This window comes from Labeo rohita, chromosome 10 (assembly GCF_022985175.1).
Source record: "Labeo rohita strain BAU-BD-2019 chromosome 10, IGBB_LRoh.1.0, whole genome shotgun sequence".
NCBI classification, from domain to species: domain Eukaryota; kingdom Metazoa; phylum Chordata; class Actinopteri; order Cypriniformes; family Cyprinidae; genus Labeo; species Labeo rohita.
In genome coordinates this window covers 2,947,229-2,973,157 of record NC_066878.1, presented here as the reverse complement: position 1 = coordinate 2,973,157, position 25,929 = coordinate 2,947,229, and the positions used below count along the sequence as shown (strand labels likewise).

General features: G+C 30.7%; 1 protein-coding gene and 1 long non-coding RNA gene across 2 annotated transcripts in view; both read right to left on the bottom strand.

Moving 5' to 3' along the window:
- The window catches only part of LOC127172001 (uncharacterized), an 8,559-nt gene extending 4,843 nt beyond the window's left edge, over positions 1–3,716 (bottom strand). The window contains exons 1-3 of the long non-coding RNA XR_007828581.1: positions 3,402–3,716; positions 3,193–3,285; positions 496–834 (exon numbers count right to left, since the gene is read on the bottom strand). This is a non-coding gene — a long non-coding RNA (uncharacterized LOC127172001). The remainder of the gene's footprint in view (positions 1–495; positions 835–3,192; positions 3,286–3,401) is intronic.
- Positions 3,717–10,069: 6,353 nt separating this feature from the next.
- On the bottom strand, positions 10,070–21,064 carry tmprss2 (transmembrane serine protease 2). Its single transcript, XM_051121573.1, is given in 14 exon segments — positions 10,070–10,678; positions 10,796–10,948; positions 11,060–11,202; positions 11,332–11,427; positions 12,918–13,087; positions 13,162–13,271; positions 13,274–13,326; positions 15,655–15,731; positions 16,035–16,164; positions 16,252–16,368; positions 16,451–16,543; positions 18,778–19,054; positions 20,737–20,834; positions 20,933–21,064. Coding segments are annotated over 13 exon segments (1,446 nt in total). The 5' UTR covers positions 20,755–20,834; positions 20,933–21,064; the 3' UTR covers positions 10,070–10,669.
- Positions 21,065–25,929: the final 4,865 nt, after the last annotated feature.

Genomic DNA, 25,929 nt, shown 5'->3' with positions numbered 1-25,929 from the left:
AAGAAGAAGAATAAAAATAATAATAATAATAATAAACAGAGCAATTCCAAGAGGGTCCTCGCACCACCGGTGCTTGGGCCCTAATAAATGTTTCTGAGCACCAAATCACCAAATGAAACCAAATAAACATTTAGCTTTGCATCATGGTTAAATATATATATTTTTATTTAGAAATAATTAAAAATATTTCTCAGTGTTAAAGTTTTTGACTTTTTTTTTTAATTAAAAAAAAAAGAAAAAAGTTAGCATAAGAGACTAATTTAAAAAAAAAATAAAATAAAAGGAAAATTCTATAAAATGTCTATATATGTGTATTTTATATTTCAATGTATATTGTATGCTGTATATTAATATATTAATATATTAATATATAGGGAAGTCTCTTTCTCTCTCTGTCTCTTTACTACTACTGTTTCATAATATATACTTTTGCAAGGTTAGGAAAACTTCAGTAGTTAATACTGAACAGAGAATGCTTTTCTGTTTTACACTTACATTGCAAAACTCCTCCCGTCCACAGAACTGCCGGCCCGTGGCTGTGTTTAAGGCCGGCAGCAGCTGAGTAGATCAGCGGGACATTCCCCCCCGTCTGTCCCACAGGACACACAGATGTTGGGCTGGCTGTCTGCACAGCTGTAGGCCTGCCACGCACGGCGGAACCTGCAACTGTCTGACGGAGAGACGGCAGGTTGGCACAGATGGCGTGGAGGTGTACCGGGGGCTGGAGGGAGAGAGCTGGCAATGGAAATAGAAGGGCAGGTACCAACATATCCTCCATCTGGACTCATCACTGGAGAACAGCCACGGGACGTTAACATCGCTGCGGCTGAAGACCTGTCAACATGACAGACAGATGAATGTACAGAGCTGCGTTTGGTACGTGCAGATACTACATGTGCTGCTGAGAGCAGACGGTCTCTGCTGTGAACTTGAGTGGAAGAAATAATGCTCCAATTATCCTCATGAACATCATAATGTGCTGTACAATTTATAATTTCTCAGTTTGGTTTAAAACAAAACAAAATAAAATAAAATAAAATAAAATAAAATAAAATAAAATAAAATAAAATAAAATAAAATAAAATAAAATAAAATAAAATAAAATAAAATAAAATAAAATAAAAAATATAGCTGCACAACTAATTTGTTCTCCAAAGATGTTGAATTCATATTGCACACACATTTCTGATGGCAGACTTTTGTATTAATCTTGTTATATTACTGTATATAATTGTATAAAATGATACAATAATAATAAAAAATAAAATAAAATAAAATAAAAAATGAATTCATATTGCACTTTCTGTTTGCAAAAATGATTCTTATAGTATTATTGTATAATTACATTAATAAAAAATACAAAAATATTATTATTATTATTATTATATAATTATATAAACAAATCATAAATTAAAAATAAAATAAAATTACAAATAAAAGAAAAAATGAGAAATAATGCATAGTAGTAGAACAACTAATTTGTTCTTAGAAGATTTTTAATTCATATTCCACTCATATTTCTGACTGCAGAGTTTTGTATTAATATTGTTATAATACTTTTTATAATTGTATAAAATAAAATAATAATAAATAAATTAAATTAATAATTCTATAAAAATGAAAAAGCAGTTGCACAACTAATTTGTTCTTCAGAGTTCAAATTCATATTGCATTTCAGTTTGCAAAAATTATTATTATAGTTAGTATTATTATTATTATTATATTATAAATATATTAATAAAAAATAAAAATGACAAAATAGTAATATTTTTGTTATTATATATAATTATATACACAAATTGTAATTTAATCATAAATTAAAATAAAATAATACAATTAAAAATAAAATTAAAAAATGAGACAAATAATGCAAAGCAGCACAACTAATTTGTTACTGAATGTTTTTGAATTCATATTGCTCATATTTCTAACATTGTTATATTACTGTATATAAAATAAAATAAAATAAGACTCAAAGAAGTTGCAGGACTAATTTGTTCTTCAAAGAGTTTAAATTCATAATGAATTTTCTGTTTGCAAAAATAATTGTTACTATAGTTAGTATTATTATTATATAATTAATAGAATTTAAAAAACTAAAATAGTATTATTATTACATATAATTAAATAAATAAATAAGTCTTAACTCTAAAATTAAAAACCAGAGAAATGATGCAAAGCATTAGCACAACTAATGTGTTCTTGAAAGAGTTATTGTATAATTATTGTTATTACATATATTATTATATAAATAAAGTATAAATTAGAATACAAAATTAGACAAATGATGCAAAGCAGTAGCACAACTAATTTGTTCTTGAAAGAGTTTGAATTCTTTAATTTCTCTAATTAATTTTGTATTACTATTATTATTATTATATCACTGTTTATAATTGTAAAAAATATAAAATTATACAATAAAAAATACAATAAAATATTAAAAGATAAAATAAATTAACAATTTGTTCTTAAAAGGGTTTGAATTCATAATGCAATTTGCAAATTCTTAGAGACATTAGAGATACATTTTCTTAAACACTAGAGAAGATGATATGAGATTACAAGATCTACTTCTCAGGAGAAACATCTGAGAAATAGAAGACTTGAGTTTTTTTTTTTTTTTTTTTTTTTTTTAATCTCATTGCTGTCTAAGACACACAACTGTGAGATCGAAGAGCTTTTGTAAGACTCTTCTTTCTCGCAGAAACACTGGGAGAGTGAGACTGACATGCTTCGCCAGAGCTTTTCCTCTGATCCAAAACCAGATTCCTCTTTCCTTTCATCTTAAAGCAACACAGACGGACTTCAGCTCAACATTAAAGGCAATTCAAATCCAAGCTGATCCCTCTAAAGACAGGAAATTACATTTTGCAACAGAAAGTCTATTGTTCCATATAGTCCTAGAAAGCTTTCAGGTGTTTGCAGCTGAATATACTGCATTGTTTTCAATACGGACAATGCAAATAGATGCCAAACCTTTAAGACAGGCACTATGGGTTTAATGACACCCTATTGCATGTATTTTGGAATGCTTGTTGATTAAAAAAAAGCAAGGTGACAAGGAACTCTGGCAAAGTCAACTCTAATCTAGATTTAAAGGTCATTTCGAAGGCGGCTACACATGCCCGGCTGTAGCTCGGTGTAAATATGCAATGCAGTTTTGGTAACAAGATTTTCTTGTTATTTATTTACCTCTCAATTTAATTCACAATCCATGCTGCTCGGTTCAGTAGGCCATAAAATGAGGTGTTGTTTCATTAATGGGAAATAAAAGATGATTGCATCCTAGAGAAAAAAAATGAAACACTAATTGTGTTATTCTACAACTGTCTCGATTTATTTGCCTCAATTACGATGTCTCACGTAAAACATCGAATTAAAGAAATGAGACGAGGACAGACCGTCAGTGTGCAGCGCTGGTTTATTACTGTGGCTGGAGCCCAGAGAAGCTGGAGACTTCATTCACCATCAGAGAAGGTGTCAATCACTCCTGTAGAGGACATGCTTTACTGCTGCCCGAGGGCTCCTGTGTGACCTAAATACAAAACTGTCAACAGAAAGACTGACCAACACAGAACAAGCTGAAGAGAATCGCAGAGAATATTCTGTCTTGGATTATCCAATGCATACACTTCTTTTTGCACTGCATACAGGAGAACTAAAATGCAATCACTGCTATATATACCAGGTTCCAAGGCATGGATACATATGTACACTACCAGTCAAAAGTTTTTGAACAGTAAGAGTTTTAATGATTTTTAAAGCAGTCTCTTCTGCTCACCAAGCATGCATTTATTTGATCCAAAATATAGCAAAAACAGTACATTTTTTAAATATTGTTACTATTTAAAATAACTGTAAAATGTAATTTATTCCTGTGATTTCAAAGCTGAATTTTTAGCATCATTACTCCAGTCACATGATCCTTCAGAAATCATTATAATATTCTGATTTGCTGCTCCAAAAACATTTATTATTATTATTATTTTGAAAACAGCTGAGTAGAATTTTTTTCAGGTTTCTTTGATGAATAGAAAGTTCAGAAGAACAGCGTTTATCTGAAATATAAATCTTTTGTAGCATTATAAATGTCTTTATCATCACTTTTGATCAATTTAAAGCTAAAAAAGCTTCTCCAAGCTTTTGAATGGCATGGTGTATAATGTTACAAAAGCTTTTTCGTTTAAAGAATCCTGAAAAAAATATACTCAGCTGTTTGAAATTTTGATAATAATAATAATAATAAAATGTTTTTTTTTTGTTTTTTTTTTTTAACAGCATCATTACTCCAGAAGACTGGAGTAATGATGCTGAAAATTTAGCTTTGATCACAGGAATAAATTACAAGTTAAAATATATTCAAATAGTAAAAATATTTTTTTAAATTACTGTTTTGCTGTGCTTTGGATTAAATAAATGCATGGTTGGTGAGCAGGAGACTTTAAAAAACAAAAATACTACTGTTCAAAATCTGTGAGTGAGAGTGTATATACTAAATCAAAACAGATGTCAGAAATGGTTTATGAATACTAAAATGATATAGGCTATAAAACAGTAAAAAAAACAAATAAGTTTGAAGCCTCTTTGTAAAATAATGACTCAAATGTGAACTTACATGTATTCAAAGTGTACAGAAAATCTTTCTGGATGGTTTATTAAAACTGTTACTAAAATTAACCATGGTTTTATTATAGTAAATGTGTCGTAACCAGTTTTGGCGTATTGATTACTATTTCCCTGGTGAAAAAAACAGCATATGCTGGTAGGTATGTTTTGATGCTGGGATGCTGGTTAGGTCCTTTGCTGGTTTATGCTGGTCATGTTGCTGGTCAAGAACCAGCAAAGGACCAGCATTAACCAGCAAAGGACCAGCTTAAACCAACATCAAAACATACCTACCAGCATATGCTGTTTTTTTCACCAGGGTTGTACAACCACAATTATACTACAAATACCATGATTAAACTATACTTATTGTAGCATAACCTTGGTTAATTTGTGGTTACCATGGTTTAAGTATAGTAATATAGTAATAATTTTTTTTGATAACCATGTTACAGTTAATTTTCATCACGTTAATGTTATATGAATTCTAAGATTACAACAATTACCACATGCGTTATGAAACATTTGTATTATTTCTCTATTTCATCACTCTTTTTGACCTTTTAACAACCTGTTTGTTTTGTATTTAAACATACACATACAAATACTGACCTAAAACGTCTTCAAAGGTCTTTTCCAAGCCATTCTGTAGCAATACCGAAGAAACACTGTTATATTTCTCTATTTTATCACTCTTATTGACCCTTTAACATTAGCTTATTAATTTGGAGGGTTTTGTACACTTAAATATACGTCTTCAAACATGTTTTTCCAGCCATTCTGTAACAACCTCGTCAGAAACACGTTGTTATACTTACTAAATACTAAATATATATCCTTAATCAGCTTGTTTTATCATACTTAATTTTGTGACGTTTGCAAATTGTCTATTTTTAAGCAGACCTGTGAGAGAAAATGAAGGGAAACCCCACAACTACGATCTGAGGCGGTTTGTTTATCCTGGCAGTCCGTGACGCCGCCTCCCGTTTGTCAGGAGAACTGCATAAATACACTAGCGCATCATACACTTTCCGCTTTTATTAGTCCTTTTTAGCATCTACAATGCAGTATGTAACATTTTCTAAAGGTTAAGATTAAAAGTAACTTAATATTACGTTTTAAGAAGTACCTCTAGGCTACAACTAGAAAATGTTTGATGTTAGCTAGACGTTAAAACATAACTAGCCTATTTTAGGATACGTCACGCGTTAAAGACGCTAGTGCAGAAAAAAAGAAAGAAGAAAAGACAGGAAAGCAACAGACATATGAATATATCCTATGACATTTCCTATATACAGAAATAATTTGATGTCAGCAGGTAGTGTTCCTCTAATAAGCCTAATATTGCTCGTGTTGCTGAGGTGAGCTGATAGTTGATGCTATTAGCTGATCTTAAAAGCAGCACAGACTGCTGATGTTCAGTAGAATCGCACACAGCAGCACAGGGAATCTATGAACGCTGATGTATGACATCGACCTCAAGAACAGAGAGAGAGAGAAAGAGAGAGAGACTAAACCCATAACTGCCCAGTAACAAGCTCTCCCCCCTCATTGGCTGCAGAGGCAAGTGTATTTGATCAGGCCCTCAGACTAAATGACACACTGTGTTTGATCGGCGGACACTAAACCTCATGTGAGAGCCAAAGGAAGACCTCAGCATCTGTCCTGTTTGAAGAATATGTGCCCTGCTCACACCTGGGCGACTCCTTAAAGAAACGCTGCATCAAAAAAGAAGATTCCGTCATTATTTTCTCCCAACTCTATCTATATTCTCTAAAATGAGATGTTTGGTAGAATATCATGGCTGTTCTGTAATGTTAATAATGTCTTATAGTCGCATTTAGCAAATATTTTAAATTTCAAGCGATTGTGACAGAAGAGGGCCAGCAAAATATCACTGGTTTATTTGACTTGTGTTATTTACTCCATGTCTTCCGAGGACATAATATGCTTGAAAATACGCTATTAAATTTCACTTATACATGGCGTGTTATTACAGTAGGCTTTGTGACTCATTAACATTGATGTAAAACCTGCATTTTGACTCTTTTATAGTAAGTTTATGGTCCTTTTATCCTTTTTGGAGCTGATTGCATATGTATATTCACGTTTATTGTGTGGAAATAACATCTACAAAAAATATCTTTTGTTTGTGACACAAGGCGAGAAATACATTTCTATTTTTAGCTTTTAGCCTTACCTGGTGTACTTAGGAGAACGAATATTTCACATGTAGATAAGACAAACAAACATAAAAACCAAAACCAATTAATAAAAATTAAATTAAAAAATTATATTCTGAGGAGTATATATCGTAATATCCAAGTTCATATCTAATAATGATTTCAAAGAAATGATTTTAAAGTCCATACATAAAATCTTTATAATATGTGGCACAGATTTATTTTTTTTATTTTGAATATAGGTAGTTGACATGAAAATGTATTATACGTACTCCATTACTCCATTTAGAACTATTTTAATACCTGTCTAAAGTTTTTGAACAGTAAGATTTTTAATGGTTTTAAAAAGAATTCCTTAAAAAGCCATTAATCTTGATGCATTTGGGAGAATATTTCATATGCAGATAAGACAAACAAACATAAAAACCAAAACCAATTAATAAAAATGAATAAAAACTAAATAAAAAATTATATTCTGAGGAGTATATAGTAAAGTTCATATTAAATAATGATTTTAAATAAATGATTTCAAAGTCCATACATAAAATCTTTATAATATAATGTGGCACAGATTTTATTTTTTATTTTGAATATAGGTAGTTTACATGAAAATGTATTATACGTACTCCATTACTCCATTTAGAACTATTTTAATACCTGTCTAAAGTTTTTGAACAGTAAGATTTTTAATGGTTTTTAAAAGAATTCCTTAAAAAGCCATTAATCTTGATGCACTTGGGAGAATATTTCATATGCAGATAAGACAAACAAACATAAAAACCAAAACCAATTAATAAAAATTAATAAAAATTTAATAAAAAAAATTATATTCTGAGGAGTATATATTGTAATATCCAAGTTCATATCTAATAATGATTTCAAAGAAATGATTTTAAAGTCCATACATAAAATCTTTATAATATGTGGCACAGATTTTATTTTTTATTTTGAATATAGGTAGTTGACATGAAAATGTATTATACGTACTCCATTACTCCATTTAGAACTATTTTAATACCTGTCTAAAGTTTTTGAACAGTAAGATTTTTAATGGTTTTTAAAAGAATTCCTTAAAAAGCCTTTAATATTACCTGATGCACTTGGGAGAATATTTCAGATGTAGATAAGACAAAAATAAATAAAATAAAATAGTGTCTATGGTTTGAATTAGTTGCTCTTCATTTATAATAATTTTTATTATTTTTTCTATTTATTTCCTGAACAATAATATATCCCTTAAAATCTCATTCATTCATTCATTATGATAACTAAGCTCTCCTGCAGCCCGAGTCAGGCCCGAGTGGGCTAAATCAGCATGACATTTTGGGGTTTATGGACCTCTCAGCATATTTTCCCCGGTGGAAAAAAAAAAATCACGGGAAGCAGGTTTGTTTGTCAACACACGGTGGGTTCCCTGCCAACACTTCGCTCTCGCAGAGCCCGAGAATAAAGCTGAAGATGAAATGGGTTCCCAGGCTGCCGTGTAATTGCGCAGCCCTTATGTTGAACCCCTTGAGCATTCATTCAAATGAGGCCGTAATTGCCACATCTGTTAACCCTCTGAAGAGCCGTCAGCCGAGTGTCACGCATCTGCTAATTGGTACAAACAGGTAGCAGACGCTGATCTCCTCCACTGAGCATCTGCCGATTAGAGTCGCAAATTCAATGAGCGGTGATTAAAGGTCCTGCTAAAATGGCAAAGGAGAGGTTTAAATACTGCTGCTGAATATGCTATAACACTTCATAATGGTGATTAACCGAGAGCCAGGAACCGTGAGGACTCCGTGGGTTGGTGTGAATTCATTTTTTTTAGGCGTGAGGAAAAGCTGAGGAAAATGGGTCACAGGAGTTTTACTCCTGTGGTTTGGTCAGCTGATTGTGAGCCTTCATGCTCCATGAAGCCATAAAAGAAGATGTATATTATATCCAATAAGACGTTCTGTTACTTTAGATCTTGTAAAGTTAACTGGAATCAATCAGTTACAGACAATATATTATATAATATAATATATTATATAATATATATATATATATATATATAGTCCTCAATAATATATATAACATTTTTAAAGTATCTTTATATAATAATGCAATGTATTAAAATTAGTTCAATAGCATTTTAAAAAAAATTATATTTTGATAGTATCTATCTATCTATCTATCTATCTATCTATCTATCTATCTCTATCTCTACACATTTCACATTTACACATTTGAAATGTTATATTTCAACTTTTTTTTTATATTACATTATAAATGACAAATTATGACATTGAACATTATTATATTCTGAGGAGTATATATCATAATAACCAAGTTCATATGAAAAATTCTTTTACAATATGATACTTTTAAAGTCCATATATAAAATCTTTAAAATATAATGATATATTTTAGTCAAAAGTTTTTAAAAGAATTATTTTCTGCTCACCAAGCCAATATTTGATTTGATTTTTACTATTTAAAATAACTGTTTTCTATGTGAATATATTTAAAATAAAATTATTTATTCCTGTGATCAAAGCAATATTTTCAGCATCATTACTCCAGTCATATGATCCCTCAGAAATCATTCTAATATGCTGATTTTCTGTTCAAGAAACATTTTATTATTATTATTATTATTACCAATATTTAAGACAGTTGAGTATATTGAGGATTCGTTGATGAACAGAAAGATCCAAAGATCAGCATTTACCTGAAATAAAAAGCATTTGTAACATTTTACACTATACCATTCAAAAGCTTGGAGTCAGTATAATTAATTAATTAATTTATTTATTTATTTATTTGGGAAAGAAATTATAGAAACTAATACTTTTATTTAACAAAGATGCTTTAAATTAGCCAAAAGTGATGATAAAGACATTTCTATTTCAGATAAATGCTGTTCTTCTGAACTTTCTATTCATCAAAGAAACCTGAAAAAATTATACTCTGTTTTTAACATGATGATAATAATAAATGTTTTTTGAGGAGCAAATCAGAATATTAGAATGATTTCTGAAGGATCATGTGACTGGAGTATGCTAAATGCTAAAAATTCAGGTTTAAAATCACAGGAATAAATTATATTTTAAAATATATTAAAATAGAAAACAGTTATTTTAAATGGTAAAAATATTTCAAAATTGTATTGTTTTTGCAGCAGTTTGGATCAAATAAACGCAGGCTTGGTGAGCAAAAACATTAAAAATCTTACTGTTCAAAAACTTTTGACTGGTAGTGTATATATGCAGCTTTTTTGACCTCATTACAACTCAGAGACAACATTAAATATGTATATTTATAAAAATTCATTTAATGTGAAGACAAATAGGTGAGTAAAAATAGCAAAAACATTTCAGACATTCATATACATTTTAACATAAAATCTTGATGTTGTAAAAACAATTTCAGCTATCTATATAGTGACCAGCAAAAACCAGCAAAGGACCAGCTTAAACCAGCATCAAAAAACTAGTTTGTTTGCACCAAGTCTGTCCACAGTGCTGAGGGGAGTGGTTTTATTGCCTGTCACACCCTATTATTAAACACTGTAATAATGCAAATGTGAACTGTTGCGGTGACAAAGAAGCCCAGAGAACACAAACGTGTCAGTGATATAAAACAGTGACGTAGAGATTTTTGTAAAATCATTTGTACAATTGTATTCTTCACGCAAAAACGTACAAAAAAAGTGCATATTGTGGCATAATGTGCAATTTACTTCATCATACACACTGGTGAAAATAAATAACTGGCTCTTTTAGATTCATGTGAAAACAAAATTTAAAATAAGAACAAGAACTATAAAAAACATCTCCTGGACACCGTCACAGTCCCTGAGAGTCAGCGATTTGGATCAGTTGCTCGTCTCAAAAAGCTTTAAACTAAAAAAGCTAATATTTCTGAAAAAAACGAAACAAAAAACAAAACCATGTATTATAATAATAATAATAATAATAATAATAATAATAATAATTCATTTTCTGTGACACAGTTTGGATTGCTATGTGAAATCTTACCCGCATTTGTTCATGTATCCAGTCAAGGAAGTAGGTCACATTTCCGTAGACTCCAGGCTTGTTTCTGAAAGCACATCCACTACCCCAGCTAGTGTCCCCAACCAGCCACCATAGAGAATTCTCCTTTGCGACCAAAGGACCCCCACTGTCGCCCTATGTGGAAAAAAGCACTTATTTAATTTGGCCTTTGCCACATACATTACATTTACAGTACTCTAATTCACTCTTTTGAATGATCAAGCAGCTTCAGATTGTGTTTCTAACCTGACAGGAGTCCACGCCGCCCTCCAGTTTGCCAGCACAGATCATGGTGTCTGTGATTTGTCCGTTATACACTGGTCGGCTGTTGCACGTTGTTCTGTTGATTAGCCTGATTTTGGCTTCTTGTAAGTTTTCTGAGACAGATCCTGTAAGAAAACATTTGCTTGTCATGCTTTTCAGTGTGACGTGTTATTTTCTGTCCTATATTATGCATTTGGATCTGTTTGTGTTTTAGTACTGTTGTGTTAGGGTTTGCTCTTTAAAAAGTTTCAAACCTCCATAAGTTAGTGCCCCCCATCCAGTGACGTAACATTCCCGCGGCGCTTCAAAGTACATGCCTTTATTGGGCAGACACACTGGCCGGACGTTTGCTGAAACAAGAAACAAAACAGAAACTGTCATCAACCACAGCTGTATGGTTGTTCAGTAAAACAAAAAAGGAGATATTTTGCAGAATGTTCAAGCTGCTCTTTTCCACACCATAGAAAATGACGTTCACACTGTCTGGTTTCAAAACAGAACCACAGAAATGGTCCGTTCAACTCATTCCTGTTCTTCTAAAGTCATGGCTGATCTATAAAGAGTTATATGAAAGAGCAGCTTGACTATCCTGCAAAATGCAAAAGAAAATTTTAAACAAAAAAAATAAAACTGAAATAGTATTTTATTTTCTACTTTGAAAATTTATTTTTACAGCGCAACTAAAACTATTAAAATTATTATTTTTGTTAAAAGAAATAAGGCCAAAAGAAAATATAAACAAATATTTATGAATATTTAATACATAATTCTTAAATAAAAAAAAAAGGAAATGTTGCCTGGCCAACTAACTGAAAATTAAATAGAAAACCTAGAAATATTTTGGAAAAACTAAAACAAAATCACAAAAGCACATAACAGAATTACTAACGTTTACACTTCAATTAAAATGAAAATGGAAAATATAAACATAAAAGCTAATTTTCATATAAATAAGGCTGAAATAAAATATTTCAAAAATATGAATTTATAAATATTAAATATATAAATAAATAAATATTAAATAGAAAATCAAAAACGTTTGCCTTGCCTACTAACTGAAAAAAAATAGAAATATTTTAAAACTTAAACAAATGACAAAAGCACATAACTGAATTACTAAAGCTTACACTTTATTTAAAATGAAAACTGAAAATAAACATAAAAGCTCATTTTAGTTTATTTTATATAGAAATAAGGCTAAAATAAAATATTAAATAAAAATAGCAATTTATAAATATTAAATACATAAATAAATATTACAAAAGAAAAACGCCAAGTAACTGAAAAATTAAATAGTAAAGAAAAACTAAAAATATATATATATATATAATTTTACATAAAATATTACATAAAATATGAATGTATAAATATTAAATACATAAATAAATAATCATTAAATTTAAAAAGGAGAAATATTGCATTGTCAACTAACTGAAAAAAACTAGAAATATTTTTTAAAAACTAAAACAAATGACAAAAGCACATAACAGAATAACTAAGGTTTACACTTCAATTAAAATGAAAACTAGAAATATAACCATAAAAGCTCATTTTTATTTTTTAAAGGGTGAAATAAAATATTAAATAAAAATAAAAAATGTCTAAATAAATAAATAAATAATACTAAATAAAAAATTTGAAAATGTTGAGAAAAAAGCTGAAAATGTAAACATAATAGCTAATTTAAAACATCAATAAACACTATAATGGTATACACTGTGAATAATACTAAAATACCTACAATAATACTTTCATATATTGTCACTTAATGTGTCAGTATTATCACATTATCATGAAATTTTCTTATTGGCTGGGAGAAAAATGTAAAATTTGGTCTTACATGTAATTGTGAGTGGACGACTTAGCTTCATCAGGGCAATGTCATTTTCATCGGTTCTCGGGTCGAAGTCGTGCATGACAATTCGGCTTACAGAATTGCCAGTGGCGCGCCGCATCTCGGAAAGAGTCAGATATCCAGCATACACAGTCCATCCATCTGGATTTGAACGCCTACACCAGTTTGTCACGTATTAGAGTTCATCATAACTGCGTCAGATGAGACTTTACTAAATGAGAGCACTTACCCATTAACACAGTGAGCTGCAGTGACGATCCAGGAAGGTGTAATGATAGACCCACCACACAAATGGTTTCCGAAAGACTGCAGGCTGACCTGCCATGGCCACACCCCCCCCCTGAGTTCACAGTGGTTCCTCCCACAATTCGCCTCCCGTTGTTCTGTCCACAGTCTACAACAGAATTCAAAAATCTGTATCAGTGTATGTGAAAAAGTAGCTTTCCCAGCTACAAGCTATACTTCTAATATGTAAAAATATGGCTCACCCAAAAGTTTTTTTTATCATTCACATGAGAGTGAGGCAAAGATGACAACAAATTTGTACACTGGGATCACCCTGGTTAAAAAACCAGCATATGCTAGTAGGTATGTTTTGATGCTGGGATGCTGGTTAGGTAGGTTTTGATGCTGGTTTAAGCTGGTCCTTTGCTGGTTCATGCTGGTCCTTGACCAGCAACATGACCAGCAAAAACCAGCAAAGGACCAGCTTAAACCAGCTAAGGACCAGCATAAACCAGCAAAGGACCAGCTTAAACCAGCATCAAAACCTACCTAACCAGCATTCCAGCATCAAAACATACCTACCAGCATATGCTGTTTTTTTCACCAGGGCAGTGTTAACATATGCATGCACATTGCTAATATGTTTAAGCATGCTGCTAACATGATTTAGCATGTTTCTAGCATGATAAACATGTTGCTAGCATGTTTCTGGTATGATTACCATGTTGCTAGCATGTTTAACATGTGGCTAGCACAATTTAACATTGCTAAAAAAAATTTTTAACATGTTAGCATAATTTCACTCAATGCTAGAATGTTTTTAAAAGATTTAACGTATTGGTAGCATGTTTCTAACATAATTAGCGTGTTTCTAGCATGCTTAATGGTTGTTATTATGTTTTAGCATAATTAGCAACATGTTTAAGCATGCTACTAACATGATTTAAGATGTTTTAAACACAATTATTGTTGCCAGCATGTTTCTAACATGATAAACATGTTGTTACCATGTTGCTAACATGTTTCTGGCATAATTACTATGTTCCTAGCATGTTTTTAACATGATTAACATGTTTTTAACACATTGTTAACATGATTTAACACATTGCTAGCATGTTGTAACATGCTTTAATTTATTGCTGGCTTGTTTCTAACATAAGTAGCAAGTTTCTAACACGATTAATGCGTTGTTAATATGATTTAGCATAATTAGCAACATAGCACATTGCTAACATGTTTAAACATGCTACTAACATGCTTTTAAAATGATTAGCATGTTGCCAGCATGTTTCTAGCATGATAAACATGTTGCTGGTATGATTACCATGTTGCTAGCATGTTTCTAACGTGATTATTGTGTTGCTAAAATGTTTCTAACATGTTTCTACCATGATTAACATGTTGCTAGCATGATTTAACACATTGGCAGCATTTTTAACATGATTTAACATATTGCTAACATGTTTCTAATATAATCAACATGTTTCTAGCATGGTTAATAGTTGTTAATATGTTTTTAGCATAATTAGCGACATGTTTAAGTGTGCTGCTAACATGATTTAACATGTTTTAAACACAATTAACATGTTGCCAGCATGTTTCTAGCATGATAAATATGTTGTTACCATGTTGCTAGCATGTTTTTAGTATGATTAACATGTTTTTAACACATTGTTAGCATGATTTAACATATTGCTAGCATGTTTTAACATGATTTAATTTATTGCTGGCATGTTTCTAACGTAATTAGCATGTTTCTAGCATGATTCATGCGTTGTTAATATGTTTTAGCATAATAAACAACATAGCACATTGCTAACATGATTTAACATGTTTTTTAACATGATTAGCATGTTGCCAGCATGTTAACGTGTATTTAACACATTGTTAGCATTATTTAACACATTGCTAGCACGTTTTAACATGATTGTACTTATTGCTAGCATGTTTCTAACGTAATTAGCATGTTTCTAGCATGATAAACATGTTGTTAGCATGTTGCTAGCATATTTCTAACGTGATTATCATGTTGTTTTAACATGTTTCTAGCATGATTAACATGTTGCTAGCATGATTTAACTCATTGGTAGCATGTTGCACATTCTCCCATTTTTTGCTTTCATCGGAGTACATCTTAAGAAGGAAATTAGATCCATATATTTGGTTTATATTTTATTTGCTTTATTTAACTTTTATATTCAACTTTATTTCTGTTTTCGTTAATTTAGTACTTATTTCAGTACTTATTTTAAGTAGCCAAGGCATTTCTAATTTTTTTATTTTTTCTAAAAAAAATTCTCCTTATGTCTTTCTTTTTTCTTTCTGTATGTTATTATTATACCTAATATTCATATTTTATTTAAGTTTTATTTAAACTGCTTTTAAAATAATACTTCATAAGGGTAAAAATAAGGGTAACACCTCCAAAAAAATATTTACTTCACAACAAAAAAGGAATAAAATAAAACAAAATAAAGAGGCGTAACTATTATCTTACCTATACATTTGAGTGTCACTGCTTTATTAGATGGACAATCTGAACTGTCAATCTCATCAAAACCTACATAAGTGTTCCTGAAAGATAAATCACAAACAAACCCACAGCACAAATTACAAATCACCTCATTCAAATCATTCAAAATTCTGTAAATTTTCAGCATCTTTTCAGCATCATTTTTCACATGATTCTAATATGCTGATTTGGTGCTCATAAAACATGCAGTATTATTTTTTTTTTTTTTTTTTGTGGATGAACTGCAACATTTTTTTCAGGATTCTTTAATGCATAAAAAGTTAAAAAGAACAGCATTTGTTTGAAACTGAAATCTTCTGTTAAGGTCGTTATACAGTAGTAATAAAGCAGACTTCTAACATTACCTCTCGTATCCAAACTTCTCACATGCTTGCATGCCAAGGTTGTCATTCCATCCATTTGAACACACATTCTCCCATTTTTTGCTTTCATTTGAGAACATCTGAAGATGGAAATTAGATCCATATAGACGATCTACAAAAACAAAAACAGAAAGTACAGTAAAGATCTTAAAATAGGATCAGTTCAACATGTCAGACCATATGCGTAAGGCATTCTTACAGCACTGAGATTCATCGTCTCCTGACGGACAGTCCAGCACACCGTCACACCACTGCGACGAGCTGACACATCTGTTATCTGTTTGACAGCGACGGCCTTGATAACAATCAAACACACCTGTTGGAGTAAACAGAGGACATCAGAGCAACAAATAACTGGGTAGAGGTTTAGTAGGACATACAGTGTGTGAGTTTCTTACCATAATACCAAAGCACCACAGCTACGGCTCCAGCAGCGATCAGTAGGAAGATGAGTACGCTAAGGATTATTGGCCATTTTTTTCTCCTGGACACTGCTGAAGAACCAAAGCTCATAAGCATCTATGTCTACAGATGGAGTCAAAAGTTTACATACACCTTGCAGAATCGGCAAAATGTTAATTATTTTACCAAAATAAGAAGGATCATACAAAATGCATGTTATTTTTCATTTAGTACTGACCTGAATAAGATATTTCACATAAAAGATGTTTATATATAATCAACAAGAGAAAATAACAGTTTATAAAAATAACCCAGTTCAAAAGTTTACTTGATTTTTAATACTGTGTTGTTACCTGAATGATCCACAGCTGTGTTTTTTGTTTAGTGATAGTTGTTCATGAATCCTTGTTTTGTCCTGAAAAGTTAAACTGCCTGCTGTTCTTCAGAAAAATTCAGGTCCCACAAATTCTTTGGTTTTTCAGCCCGTTTGTGTATTTGAACCATCTTTACACACTGAGGACAATTGAGTGACTCATATGCAACTATTACAGAAGGTTCAAATATTCACTGATGCTTCAGAAGGAAACATGATGCGTTAAGAGTCGGGGTGATTAAAAATTTTTGCATTTGAAAATCAGGGTAGATTTAACTAATTTTGTCTTTTGGGGAACATGTAACTATCTTCTGTAGCTTCTGAAGGGCAGTACTAAATGAAAAAATATGATATTAAGGCTAAATAAGAAAAATCTACACATCCTCATCCTGTTCGAAAGTTTTCACCCCCCGACTCTTCACGCGCCATGTTTCCTTCTAAAGCATCAGCGAGCGTTTGAACCTTCTGTAATAGTTGCCTATGAGTCCCTCAGTTGTCCTCAGTGTGAAAAGATGGATCTCAAAATCATACAGTCATTGTTGGAAAGAGTTCAAATACACAAAAATGCTGAAAAACCAAAGAATTTGTGGGAATCAGGAATCAAGTGTACATAAACTTTTGAACAGGGTCATTTTTATAAATTCAACTATTATTTTCTCTTGTGGAATATATGTAAACTTCTTTTATGTGAAATAACGCATTCAGGTCAGTACTAAATAAAAAACAACATGAATTTTGTACGTTCCCTCTTATTTTGGTAAAATTAACATTTTGCAGATTCTTCAAGGTGTACGTAAACTTTTGACTTCAACTGTAAATCTAGAATTGAAAACATGAAAATTACTAAAAGAGGTTGAAGGGGTAATTTACTCAAACTTGTACAAATTTTTTTCATCAAGTTGTTGATCCCTAGTGGATTTTATAGTACTGAGGGATAAAAAACACTATGGACCAGGGTCGGAAATTAACCAGGGCTTGTAGCAAAAATGCCACCAAAATGAACAAAAATGCCCCATTAATTCAAGACAAAGAGGCAAAAATTGCCCCTGCATAATTAAAGTATTACGGATGTGAAAATGAATGAAAATGATCAGTTCGCAGAATTACATTTAAATTCGCTCACACTGCATCAGATTGCTTTTCAACGCTTTCGTGCAGCGTTGAGCCTTATAACCAATCAAACACGTTTCTGTTGAACTTAGGAATATATCGGCCAATCAAAGGCGCTTAGATTAGTTACCACTGAAAACGCCGGAGCTGATGAGTATGCATGTAGATATGATGTAAATAAAAGATTATTTTCGCAATTTTAGTGATTATAACAGAATTTTTTGGAAAATTTGTGCTAGACTTGACTAACGTCATGAATGTTGTCTGTGAATCCAGAATGTGATGTGCCCAAAATGAAACAAAAAATGTTTTATATTGTTTTCTATACTGATGTTAATAATCTTTATTAGTAAAGACCAATAATCTACAATAATGATTTTGCTATAATACTGCAGCCCTATGAGCTCCTGTTTTTTTTACATGTATATGTAATTTAGATTTATTTTTTGTAATTTAGAACAATTTTAAACAGTCTGTTGTTACTGACAACAGTTTAAAATATGGATTAAAGTAACTGGGTAAATGTATGTAGGCCTATTTGACATTAAAGACAACATATGGTTTTTATAATAATAAAGTGATTATAAAAATTCCCTTCACAAATGTAAAAAACGCCCCTGGAAATTAATTCCAGGGGGCAAATATTGCCCCTTAATGGAAATGTTCATTTCTGACCCTGCTATGGAAGTCATTGAGTACCAGAAACTATTTGGCTCCCCACATTCCTCAAAATATCATCTTCTGCGTTCAACACAACAAAACAACTTGGAACAACTTCAGGGTGAGTGACAACAGAACTTTCATTTTCAGTGAACTACTGCTTTAAGAAGCATTACATACCTTTGTGAACTGGATTAGCGTCAAGGTTGAGTCCAGGTGCGCCCGTGCGGTGTGTATTAACAGGTGCTGTTTGAGGCGTATACTGATGCAGGTTCTGAGCAGGCGAGTATCTGTCTGAATGGTATGACGGAGGGGCATTCTGGTATGGATATTGTGGGTTTTGAGGACTGGGGTACTGAGGTAAAGCCGGGTTTATTCCAGAATGTGGTGCATATGGAGGAGGCCGCTGCTCGTCATGCTGGAAACCATGGTTCACGTGAGAAACGTTGTCGTAAGTCTGAAAGAAATATGGGGTTTGATTAGTTTCTCAGGTTAAAAAGGCATTCGCAGCACATTTTCCTTCATAATGTGACTAAAAGGATATCAAATGAGAACAATAAACATCAAGAAGCTGCTTTAGACTACTGAGTCCATGTAAACAATTACAGTGTGACTAACAACAACGTGCAGACTGTTACAGGAAATAAACACCCTTTAAACAAACATTGTTCCTTATTTGAACAATAATACACACTACTTACTGTTTTAACGACATATTTTATTATAAGTAATAAATGATTAACAGAGGTATTTAACACGCCTTAACAGTAATTCAATATTTCTGACATTTTACAACCAGTAGAGACAGGAAATGAGATTATATACTGTATACTATATACATAATTGAAATTATATATAAAAGTTTGGGATCAGCAAGACTTTAAATGTTCTTTAAATAAGTTTCTTATGCTCATCAGTGCTGCATTTATTTGATCAAAAATACAGAAAAAAAATGTAATATTGTGAAATATTTTTACGATGTAAAATAACTTCTTTCTATTTTAATATACATTAAAATCTAATTTATTCCTGTGATCAAAGCTGAATTTTCAGCATCATTACTCCAGTCTTCAGTGTCACATGACCCTTCAGAAATCATTATAATATACTGATTAATTATTACTGCTGACAACAGCTGCTTAATATATTTTTTTTAAACCTATGATACTTTTTTCAGGATTCTTTTATGAATAAAAGGTTAAAATGAACAGCATTTTTTAAAATAAAAATCTTTTCTTACTGTATACACTACCATACAAAAATTAGAGATTAGTAAAAATATTTATTCTTTCTTTTTGTAAATAAATGAATACTTTTATTCAGCAAGGATGTGTTAAATTGATAAAAAGTGATAATAATAATAATAATATTACAATTTTTTAAAATATATTGCATTGTAAAAATAAATGCCTTTTCTTTTTATTCATCAAAGAATCCTGAAAAAAGTATCACAGAAAATATTTGGCAGCACAACTGTTGCCAACATTAATAATTCTAATAATAAATCAACATATTAGAATGATTTCTGAAGAATCGTGACATTTAAGACTGGCGTAATGGCTGATGAAAATTCAGCTTTGCATCATAGAAATAAATTATATTTTAAAGTATATAAAAAAAAAGAAACCATTATTTTATAATGTAATAACATCTAGCAATATTATAGTTTTTTTCCGTATTTTTGATTAAATAAATGCAGCTTTGACAAGCAGACTCATTTGAAACTTAATGGCAGTCTGTTTTGATTTCACACATAAATTGCTCAGGTACAATAATAAAGTAGCTTATTCCAAAAATAGCTCCTTATGAAAATGACCTGAAATGGCAACATGGTGCTACTGACAAAACAGAAACCCACAAGACCAAATAGTTTAATTAGGCGATTAACTATGTTCTTTTTTAAAAGATCAAATGATCTTTCTGATGAATCATTCATCAAATGCCCGGTTTGTAATGCTCAGCAAAGTTAATGCTTTACAAACATTGCTCACTCGTTGACCGACAGTGTCTGTATTGCTTCATAAAATCAACGACAGTCAAAATACACCGGGGACTGAAAGATCCAAATGTGTCAGAAGAGAAGAAACATGTTCAGGTACGGAGTTAAGAAAACAAAAAACTAATATATAACGTCATTACCGTATCTGTCGACCCCATTGTTTGCCTTTGGCTTTGTTTGAACTGTAGAACTCGATCCAAAAGTGTCAAAACTTCAAGGTCAAAATAAGATCTGCTGACTGAACGTAAAGGAAAAACAGATTAGTCTCATAAACAGCAATAGATCTGTATGATATGATATATAATGTCATTCAAATGAATATTTAGTAAAGCTCACCTGACTGAGGGCTCTCCTCACGTTTGAGTGTCAGCGGACTCTCTGTCCGCTCTCTGTATGTGTAATGAGCAGTCAACGCCACACCTTCGCTTGATAAACCAGCTGAAACACTCACCCGTCAGGTAAATGCAAATCAAAAATACCACCTGGTGACCAGAGTTCATTGCTCAGATCATTCCATTGTCTTCCTTATTAGTGATAACCTGGTCTTACATTTCTCTAGCATAGATGACACAAGTATGCATTGTAAAATAAGCAAACAAAGTGTCAACAATAATAAAAAATGAAAACATTCTTCCTCCTAAATGCGCTCACTTCATTTCACAGTGAGAGTTTTGAATGGGCTGCAACTGCAACATGAAAGATTACATCTGTTTTTTTCTTTAAAAAGAAGTTTCCTTGGCTTTCAAATGCTAATGGACATTTTCAACTTCTCTTTTTCTCAAAAACTAATATTACCATTAAATCACCATAGGTTCCTTAACTTTAGTTTGTGTTTGAATGCTATATTTTAAGTCTTCTACAGTCATACCATAGCTTTGTGTGAAAATGTAACTAAAGGTTAAGCTGTTACACAGAGAAAACCTTCCACTTTGTAGCTCAAATTTCAATTTACAAACTAAGCATGCAGGTAATTTGCCTGCTGCAAGCGCATCAAATGGTCTCTGTCACTAGCAAAAGGGAAATATGGCAAGCCACAGTCTATTACAAGAAAGGAAAATCAAACTATAGTAAAATAAGTTTTGGTATTGTTGATGTATTATTGATTTTATTTTGATATTTTTCAAGTTAAGTTTAATTTTGTTGAGTTTTGTCATTTTTAGCTGTTTTTTTATTTATTTTATTTAGTCAAGGAAATTGTAAGGAAAGATTTCTTTTTACAATTGTTTCTTTTTTCTTTTTCTTTTTTCCAATTTAATTATAATTTAATTTAATTTTATTTTATTGTGTTTTTGTCATTTTTAGTACTTTTTTTTTTTTTTTTTTTCAAGATTTTACTTCATTTTAAGGAAATTTTTATAATAATTAATAATTAATTTTATTTAAAGTAATTTTGTTGTGTCGTTTGTAGCAGCTTTTTTATTTCATTTTTTTCAATATTTGATTTAATTTCAAGGGAAATTTTTAGTAACTGTTTTAGTTTATTTTCCAGTTAGTAATTTTATTTTTTTTTTTTTTTTTTTTGTTTGTTTGTTTTTTTTTTTTTCATATTTTCAATATTTTATTTCATTTAAGGAAAGATTTTTTAGAATTGTGTTTTTGTTATTTTTAGTACTTTTTTGTTTCATTTTTTCTTTTTTCAATATTTTATTTAATTTCATGGAAATTTTTATAATTGTTTTAGTATTTTATTTCATTTTAATTTAATTTAAAGTAATTTTGTTGTCGTTTATAGTAGCTTTTTTATTTCTTTTTTTTCAATATTTTATTTAATTTCAATGCGTAATAACTCTTCTAGTTTATTTTCTGATTAGTAATTCTATTGTTTTTGTCATTTTTAGTACTTTTTTTGTTTATTTCATATTTTCAATATTTTATTTCCTTCAAGGAAAGATTTTTTATAATTGTGCTGTTGTCATTTTCAGTGCTTTTTTATTTTTTTCAATATTTTATTTAATTTCTGTAAATATTTTTTTATAATTGTTTTAGTTTTTATTTTCATTTTTTCCATTTTAATTTTAAGTAATTTTGTTGTGTTGTTGTCATTTCAGTACATTTTTATTAATTTCATTTTTTTCCAATATTTTATTTAATTTCAAGATTTTTTAATAATTGTTTTAGTTTTTTTATTTTCATATTTTCCAATTCCTTTTTAAATTTTACAGCAACTTTGTGTTTTTGTCATTTTTAGTACTGTCTTATTTATTTATTTTTTTTTTTTTTTATCAATATTTTATTTAATTTTATTTCATTTCAAGGAAAGGTTTTTTATAACAGTCTTTGTTTTTTACTTTCAGATTTTTTTATTTAATTTAAATTTTATTCAAAGTAATTTTGTTGATTTTTTTTTTTTTTTTTCTTTTTCTTTTTTTTTTTGTAGTTTTTTATTGTTTGATTATTTTAATGCTGTATTTCATTTCAAGGAAAGATTTTTGAATGACCAAAATATTAATTATCAGGTATACTACTCCTTTAAATACCCCTTTAAGTCACAGCAAATAGCAAATCAAACACTGTCCTCCATTTGTGTCAACAGAAGTGACCTTTGCAGAATTTTTAACTTTGTCTCAGAGAAAACTAAACAATCTTATCTTAGGTTCAAAGTCATATATGAAGGACAACTTACAGTTCTTATTTAAATCATTTCATACATTACCAACAAGCACATGAATAGATAAAAGCTATAAAACCATCCCAAGGTTTTATATGATGTTTATATGTTGAACATGACTAGTAACTAGACTTCCTGTTCAATTTCCCGACACACGGATGTCACAACAAGCTGTAAAGATAATCTGCACTATTAAAATCTCTGGTTTTTCAAACAAAGCTCTCACACAAGGTTCAGTTTCGACCCTGATGTTAAACAGTAACTGATTCAATGAGCCGATATTTTGACATCAATGACGTTACAAGTGCTCTCATAAAACCCTGTTAATATTTGACTCCCACGTCTCTAAGATTAAAGCACAATAACTTTTCAATGACAAATAGAAGTAAAAAACTGGAAATTAAAGGTGTGTACTCATTAAAATCAACATACAGTGTTATGTGACGTGATAAGAGTGGCGTCTGGAGGTGGAGCCAAAGGTTTTTTTTTTTTTTTGCAGTCCAAGGTGCTGCTGACGTATTATTATTATACAAACCTGGAAAAAGTCTCTGTCAAGTTCTCTGGAAGAACTAAATGTTCAGTTTCACTTGAAACCTTAAATCCTGTTTACAACCTCGAAAAAAGCTGGGACAAAGTTAATTGATGTGTTAAATAGATAACAGGCGTCTTCAAGGTGAAGTGACTGAAAAATAACAGTTTATACTTAGAAATTGCTAGTACTGTAAATTTCACCAAAAACAACACATTGAATTAAATGTGAAATTGAGGTAGAAAGACTGAAATTTATATATATATATCAGGGGTGGCGAACGTCGGTCCTAGAGAGCCGCAGCCCTGCATAGTTTTGCCTTAACCCTAATCAAACACACTTGAACAAGCTTATCAAGGTCTGAAGGGTTACTAGAAAGCAACAGGCAGGTACGTTTTTAATTATGGTTGGAGCTGAAATCTGCAGGGCTGCGGCTATATATATATATATATATATATAAAAATATATATAAAAATATAATCCACCCTTATTCTTCAACACGGAAGCCAGCCTGTGGCCAAGACTTCCGGTTCATTTTTCGCTATAAAGAAACGAACGAGAAGAATAACTGTGCAGTAAACTGTAAAACTGTTTGCACTACAAACCAGTGTGTTCATAATTAAGACAATACATTAAAATAATATGGTAAGACACACCAATTTGCAAAATCAGATGCAAAATGAGCTGTTTTATACATCTAAAAATAGCTGGATGTGGAAGAGACCAGAAGCCAGACTTAAAAAATTAAGAAATGGTCACACCCACTCTTGCGGGAAAAATTAGGCGGAAACTGACTAGAGTAAACAACAGGTACTAAATAAACACTGTATCCCACAGTGCACTTGACCTATTTCCATTGTGATGATTTATAAGCCATATAAGCCATACTAGTTTGGAAAGACATGAAGGTGAATAACTTGTAACCAATTGAATTTTTGAGGGAAGTATCTCCTTAATGTCATCAACAACTTTAATTCTGCATCTAATTATGTTTTATAATTAAAATACTCCTTTTGCAAAACATTATTTAAAGGAGAAGTCCACTTTCAAAACGAAGAATCACATATAATGTGCTCACCCCATTGTCATCCAAGATGTTGATGTCTTTCTTTCTTCAGTCGTAAAGAAATTGTTTTTTGAGGAAAACATTTCAGGATTTTTCTCCATATAATGGACTGATATGGTGCCCCGATTTTGAACTTCCAAAACGCAGTTCAAATGCGGCTTCAAACGATCCCAAATGCGGTTGTGAACGATCCCAGCCAAGAAAGAAGGGTCTTATCTAGCGAAACGATTGGTTATTTTCATTAAAAAAAATACAATTTAAATACTTTTTAATCTTGGCTGGGATCGTTTATAAGGGGGTGAGTACATTACATGTGAATCTTTGGAAGTGAACTTCTCCTTTAACTAATAATAACACAGGTAATTATCTTAGAACACAAATGAATAAATCAAGTGCATACATTAAGCTTCTGTTAAAGAAAAAAAAGACCCCCAAGGACTCATCAGAGAATCACCAGAATAAAATTTAAGTAACAAAATCTAATAAAGAAACTTGAGATATTGCACTTAGGAGCAAAATAGCAAAATATAATTTAAAAAAGGATTTGAAAGATGCTAACCAATGCTATTGTATAGTTAGCAGTAATATTATGCGAGCATTTTTTTGAGGATGTGTGTGTATGTATATATATATATATATATATATATACACACATATATATATATATATATATATATATATATTTTATATATATTATATTGTTGTTTTTTGTGAGAATTTTGTTACAATTATTATTTATTTTAGATTTTTGGGGGGTATGTGTATACACACACTATCATCAGTCAAAAGTTTTTGAACAGTACGATTTTATGTTTTTGTAAAGTCTCTTCTGCTCACCAAGCCTGCATTTATTTGATCCAAAGCACAGCAAAAACACAAACATTTTGAAATATGTTTACTATTTAACAAAACTGGTTTTCTATTTGAATATATTTTAAAATGTAATTTATTCCTGTGATTTCAAAGCTGAATTTTTAGCATCATTACTCCAGTCACATGATCATTCAGAAATCATTCTAATATTCTGATTTACTGCTCAAAAACGTATATAAAAAAAAAGTATGAATTTGATAATTAAAAAAAAAAATCTTTTCAGAAATTTTTTCAGGTTTCTTTGATGAACAGAATTA